General features: G+C 44.1%; 1 protein-coding gene across 1 annotated transcript in view; it reads right to left on the bottom strand.

The window, feature by feature from the left end:
- The window catches only part of tanc2a (tetratricopeptide repeat, ankyrin repeat and coiled-coil containing 2a), a 122242-nt gene that overhangs the window by 13734 nt on the left and 101421 nt on the right, over window positions 1-7087 (bottom strand). The window contains 10 exon segments of the mRNA XM_046834462.1: window positions 1-155; window positions 1118-1240; window positions 1346-1454; window positions 2822-3153; window positions 3264-3542; window positions 3815-3984; window positions 4215-4446; window positions 4542-4669; window positions 5483-5523; window positions 5525-5753. The exon segment at window positions 1-155 is cut by the window's left edge and continues 82 nt beyond it. Of these exon segments, the coding sequence (XP_046690418.1) occupies window positions 1-155; window positions 1118-1240; window positions 1346-1454; window positions 2822-3153; window positions 3264-3542; window positions 3815-3984; window positions 4215-4446; window positions 4542-4669; window positions 5483-5523; window positions 5525-5753 (1798 nt within the window).

Here is a 7087-nt window from a genome sequence, read left to right as displayed (position 1 = left end):
TCTGACGCTCCGTTAACATCAGCACCAAACTCCAGCAGCAACATCACCATCTCCACGTAGCCCAGATGTGCATACACACACAGCACGGGGGCATTGTTCAGCACCTCTGTACGGTAGTTCACATTCGCTCCACCCATAATGAGCAGACGAGAGACCTACACCAGATAGAGGGAGAGAGAAACATGAAGATATGTTGCTGGTGAAGATGGTGAGATGATGGTGGTAGTGTTGAGATGGTGAAGTGGTGATGAGATAATAGTGAGGTGGTGATAAGATAATGATGAGGTGGTGATGAGATGATGATAATGTTGTGGTGATGAGATGATGATGATAATGATGTGGTGATGAGATAATGATGATGAGGTGGTGATGAGATGATGGTGAGGTGGTGATGAGATGATGATTATGAGGTGGTGATGAGATGATGATTATGAGGTGGTGATAAGATGATGATGAGGTGGTGATGTGATGATGATAATGATGTGGTGATAAGATGATGATGAGGTGGTGATGAGATGATGGTGAGGTGGTGATGAGATGATGATGAGGTGGTGATGAGGTGATGATAATGATGTTGTGATGAGATGGTGATGATAAGGTGGTGATAAGACGATAGTGAAGTGGTGATGGGATTATGTTAATGATGGTAAGATGGCAGTGATGAGATGCAATTAAGGTGGTGATGAGATGATGAAATGGTGGTAAAGTGGTGATGAGATGATAAGGTGGTGATGAGGTGGTGATTAGATGATGGTGAGGTGGTGATAAGGTGGTAGTAAAATGTTGATGAGATGATGATAACGTGGTGATCGGATTATGTTAATGATGGTAAAATGATAGTGATGAGATGATGATAAGGTGGTGATGAGATGATGGTGAAGTGGTGATGGGGTTATGATGAGGTGGTGATGAGATGATAGTGAGGTGGTGATGATGATGATGATGAGGTGATGAGATGATGATGAGCAGATGATGAGATGATGATGAGGTGGTGATGAGATGATGATGATGAGGTGGTGATAAGATGATGATGAGCAGATGATGAGATGATGATGAGGTGGTGATGAGATGATGAGGTGGTGATGAGATTATGTTAATGATGGTAAAATGGTGGTACCTTGATGTTGGGGGTGTAGAGGTTGCGCAGGGATGCGAGAGCAGCAGACAGACCCTCCGTACTATACGACACCCACAGCCCCTGGAGCACAGATGAGGAAACCCCGACCTTCCTACTCAGACCCTGTTAGGAGCAAAACATTCCATCAGAACAAGCAGTTATTTCACTCTGAATGTGTGTGTGTGTGTGTGTGTGTGTGTGTGTGTGTGTGTGTGTGTGTGTATATACTTTGAAGATGTGTGCTTTGAGGATGTGATGGCCGAGCTCGATGGTCTGCTGTCGATTAAGTTTGCCGTCCTGCCGTGAGAACCAGAAGGCCAGCAGTGTGTGACCATTCCTACTCACACAAACACACACACACAAACACACACACACACACACACACAAACTACATTAATTAATAATTAACTTTTTAAAGCTTTATAAAGCTAAAAAACACACACACTACAGAACCAAAACTTTTGATATTCAGAACTAAAATCTGAATAATGTTTTTAATTACATTATACCAAAAGTATTGGGACAACCAACTTTTCCACCCATATGTGGTTCTTCTCTTAAGTGTTACAACAAAGATGGCGGCACACAACTGTACCGGACGTCTTTGGATGAAGGATTATGACATTTCCCGAACCTGTTCCAGCATGACACAAAGTGCACAAAGTCAGCTCTACGATCTGCTTTCCATGGGTTGGAGTAGAAGATCTCCTGCTGTAGAGCTCTAAATCCTATTGAACACCTTTGGGATGAATGTGAACGCTGACTGCACCCCCCAGGCCTTAACATCTTCTCACCTTCATCAGTATCGGACTTTACTAACATCCGTGTGGCTGAATGAATCTCACACAAAATCTAGAAGAACATCTTCCCAGAAGAGTGGAGCTCATTATAATGAAGAACAGCAAGTCAGGTGTCCACAAACTTTTGGGCATAGTAAATAGCAATTTCTTTTATACTGAGTGAAAACAACTGTATGCTACATTTTAATTATTATTATTAATTTCAAAGAAAAAAATATATTAATTAATTGAACATAAAAAATACACAAACAAACAAAACAAACAAATAAATAAATAAGACTTATATAATATTCATAATATACATTTTTTAAAAACACCAAGAAAAAAGCAAATAATACCGTAGACATTGTTTGTGATGTAAAAAAATGTAAAGTAAAATTAAATAAAATAATAATAAAACAAATAAATAAATAAATATTTTATTTGAAAAATAAATAAATAAACAGAAAATAAATAAATAAAAGAAATAACAAAAACAAACAAACAAATTAAATATCATAAATAAAATAATATTATAAAAAGTAAAATATTAAACAATAAAACATTTATAATTAAAATATTTAAAAAAATAATTAATAATTAACGCACAGAAAAAGCGTGCTCTCTTTAGGAACCATTAAAATGTTTGCTGTGCTCAGTAGAACATCTCATTAATTTAGTTAATTAATTCTTTTACAATAAATTTCTGAACTATTCTATTAGTGAATTTATTTTTAGGATAATCCTGAAGTCTGAGTTGAGCCACTGCTACGCTAGTTGCTCCGTTACGCCGCTAGTTGCTCCGTTACGCTAGTTGCTCTGTTACGCTAGTTGCACCGTTACGCTAGTTGTTACAGCAGTCAGTAATTATGGTGATGATTATTGACCAACTGTGTGTGTTATAGTAGTGTGTTTGACCTCTGACCTGGGTTCACAGAGGAACTTGGTCTTCTCTCCATCCTCTCTCCAGATGAGCCACTCCCTGAAAGAGGCGTGGACGAACATGCGAGTGCCGTCCCTCCTCTTCATGAGGAAGGGCGCGAGGAGCTCGGCGCGCTGCTGGAAGTCGTCCCAGTGGAGCGCAGTGCCGTGTACCACGCCGGCATTCACGGCGCCCAACGCCTGCTCGTCCGTCAGCGGGTGCAGAGACGCCACGGCTACGTTCAGCAGGGGCAACACCCGCTCGAACGACGACTGCGTCGGGAAACGCATGTTCAACAGCAGCAGGTAGACTTCGGCCAGGCTCACCGGTACCACCTGAGCGGGGAAAAAACAAAAAACCCTCAAAGGGGGTCTCCAGCTACGCTAGGCTGCGCTAACTGCTAACTCAACCGATGTTGCTCTACCAGGATAAGTTCTGCACTGACCTTGTAGCTGGAGCTCTTCAGGACCAGGTAGCCCTTTTCGATTAGATCGAGTGTTAGCTTCAGGTACAGGTACGAGCCGCGGCTCAGGCCTTTGAGGTGAGCGCTGAGTTTGGCAAATGCGGCGTTGTCAAGCTTCCCGTTCAGCGCCACATTGTTCTGGATCTCCTGGCTGGAGTGCAGGCGGTGCAGGATGTAACCCTGGAGGTCCGAGTCAATGGCGTCGCTCTCGTCTAGACGGTCCAGAGAGATCCGGTGGAAGGACAGCGGACGGGTGACATCCTTCGATGTGAAACGGGAGAACGCACGCGAGGGACCATTATTAGCATGTTTAAATGTTAGCCATTTATGCTAGCATCAAACTATATTTCATATCGTGTCTGTGCTTAACACACAATTATTAATGCTAACATGTTAAAGCTTGACTATCCATAAATAAATTGGTATGCTAATACCATGAATCCCTCATGCTAACTTCTCTTTAGACAATGCTAGCATGCCAAAATCACTGGAGGTTGTTGCTGTGTGTGTCTGTGTATATCCTGTACACACACCTGCAGCGAGGTCCTGACTGTCACCACCAGTTTGAGCCACGGAGGGAAACGCTCGATGGTTTTACACAGAAACGAGACGATCGTGTCGCCGTAATCCGGTTTGTGAAACTCGGCTTCGTTCAGGCCGTCGATCAGTACGATCAGATCTTCTTCACACGCCACTTTATGCTCTGAAACAACACAACAGCCAATTGCGTTCGAGATTCTAAGATCTAACATTAAGTACAAAATACACTGACACTGTCCTAGCCCACCATGCTAAAACCGTCGATCAGATGGTGCTAATACTCTTCCATTCTTTGCTAACCTCAAAGCTGACCCAAGTTACGCTAATCGACGCTAACATCATGCCAGAATCACATGCTAGCTAGAGCAAGAGTGTGTGAGTGTGTGTACACACCCCTGTGCAGCGCGTGCAGGGGTTCGAGTAGGCCTCGGCTGAAGGCCGTGATCGGTTCCTGGACGCAGGAGCGCAGGCTGAGGAGGCTCTGCAGGTGCGGCTGACGCAGAAGAAGCTCTCTGTATGCCTGCAGCTGAGGAGCTCGGCACAGCAACGCCGCGATGTTGTGTACGAACTCCGGCACCAGACACGTGTAGGCGTTGTCTGCCTGGCAGTAGTGATAAGCCACTACCTGCACACACACATACATCACGTGCATTATAACGTGCACTGGATAAAAGCTGATCTCAGTGATGCGAGAGACGGAGACATGGATGTAAATCTGACCTGAGACGCGAGTCTCCTGAGTGTCTCCTCCTGCTGTCTTCTCATCTCAGGGGTCCCGGGGCAACTGCTGCCTCCAACCAGCGTCCCGTGAGCCGACTGCGTCTGACTGAGGGGCAACGTGTCTCCATCTAATAGAGACAGAAAGTCAGAGATCATGAGGTGATGGACAGATAAATAGAGGGACATTGTGAATAAGAGAGAATGGACAAAAAAAAGGTCAAGGGGAAAATGAAGAAGAAGGAAAGACAGAGGAGGAAAGATAAAGATTACATATATATATATATATATATATATATATATATATATATATATATATATATATATATTAAAGAAAGAGAGAGAGAGAGAGAGAGAGAGAGAGAGAGAGAGAGAGAGAGAGAGAGAGAAATGATGGAGAAACAAATGACAGCAAGAAAAGTGACAGACAAAGAGAGTGAGATGATGAGAGAGAAAGGGATAGGGTAAGAGTAAGTGAGTGAGACAATATAAAGAGAAAAAGAAATGGATGGGATGGACAGGAAGAGGGAAAAGAGGAGGGGCAAAGAGAGAGAGAGGGAGAGGTAGAAGGAGAGAGAGGTTGAGAGAGGGAGAAAGAGAGAGAGAAAGACAGAAAGAGGAAGACGAAGACAGTGTGAAATGAGAGAGGAGGTAAGAGAGAGAGAGAGAGAGAGAGAGAGCAAGAGAGAGAGAGAGAGAGAGAGAGAGAGAGATAGAGAAAGGGACAGTAGGATAGTGGGAGAAGTAAAGAGAGAGAGAGAGAGAGGCAAGAAAAGAAGATAAAGAGGATAAAAACAGAGGGATTATGAGAGACGGACAGGGGCAGTGAAAGTCAGATAGATAAAAAGATAGATAAATAGATAAAAAGAGAGAGAGAGAAACAGTGATGTACTGGGTGTGTCCACACACACACACACACACACACACACGCACACGCCACTCACGTTTGGGTGAGGCGTGCATGGTCTCGGAGGTCATCTGTCTCACGGTTGCCATGGCAGCTCAGGGACACCAGGCGGGAGATGATGGCTGTTTTCCCGAAGCCCACGTTTCCCGCGATGACCACGCCCCTTGCCCCCCCGCCCCGCAGCTGAGCATCCACCTCGCGGAACAGCCACTCGCGGCCCGTAAACGCCGCGTCCGTCGTCACGCTCGGCACCTCGAACAGCAGCGGCTTCAGGGCGATGTCCGGTGCGCGGTACGGCGCGAAGCGCACTGCATCATGGGAAACATGGACTGGAAATGAAAAACATACACAAATACCTGCATGCCTTCAACCACATGACACACTGTAGGGCCAAAACTTCACAACCTAAGATCTGATTCCCATGAGTTGGATGTGAGTGGAAGATCTCCTTCTATAGAGCTCCAACCCTATTGAACACCTGGGAGTTTTTCACACTGCCTGCACCTCAGAAGCCTCCTTACCTCATCTCACCTCCATCAAAAGTTACAAAATAACCTTCACTAATGCTCTTGTGTCTGAATGAATCTCACACAAATCTCCTTAAAATCTAGAGGAACATCCTCCTAGAAGAGTGGAGCTCATTATAAGAGCGAATGAGAACTAAATGTGGAATGGGACGTTCTCAAAGGAGCACATAATGACTGAGTCTTCAATGTGACTCAGAAGAACGAGTCGCCTCGAAGAACGATTCTTTTATTTTCTACTGAAAGTGTCGCAAAATCTTTGTAAGTCATGAACAGAAAACAGAATTCAGTCGTTCATCTCATGAATCTTCTGGTCCGAGTCGCTCGTTCTTTTATCACGTGACTCCCATAACCGCTACATGGTGCAAGAGATCAGGGATTTGTTTTTGGTCCGAATCTTGACATTATTGTTACAATAATTATCGGAGTCACGTGACAAAACAACTAACGACACGCACCAGAATATATAAGAAGTGAAGCTACTCGTTCTGTTTCTCATCGTTTGTTATTAGCTGCATCATCATATTTTCATTATTGGAGCTATAAAGTTCGTGTATGTAGATGTTTTTGGGATCTGCTTAGTAAAAATATAAAATGAAATGAACTAAATGACTCAAAAAATAAAAAGATTTGTTCATTTTGATGAATGAGATTTAAAAAAAACGAGTCCCGATAATAATCCGATCTTCCCTTCACTACTTCTTATATGGACTCAGGGTTGCAGCTTCACCACTAGAGGGCGGTTGAAGGCTAGTTGAAGAGACGGGACGTCTGCGTGTGTGTGCGTGTGTGTGTGTGTGTGTGTGTGTGGCTTACGCAAGCCCCACGCTATGCTGTGAAATGTCACACGTCTGATCTTCGGCACAACGACGGCCTAAAAACGACACCCGTCTCCTCATGGTCGATATGGTTATGGGAAAAACCAACGTGTGGTATCGCTGGCGTGGTCACGCGCGATCCGTCGAGTGTTTTATATCAATTTTACTGAAGTGACATAATATTAGGTACCCTAACATGCTCGGTGCGGCGGTCAGTAGCAGCGGAGCAGATCGTAATTCTTCTGTAGCTGCATGTAAGAGATCGTTGCACTGAGTTTTTATCAGTGCGGATATAAATGC

Source organism: Silurus meridionalis, chromosome 22 (genome assembly GCF_014805685.1).
Source record: "Silurus meridionalis isolate SWU-2019-XX chromosome 22, ASM1480568v1, whole genome shotgun sequence".
Taxonomy (NCBI): Eukaryota; Metazoa; Chordata; class Actinopteri; order Siluriformes; family Siluridae; genus Silurus; species Silurus meridionalis.
Note: the sequence above shows the minus strand (reverse complement) of the source record. Positions and strands in the feature narration are given on the sequence as shown.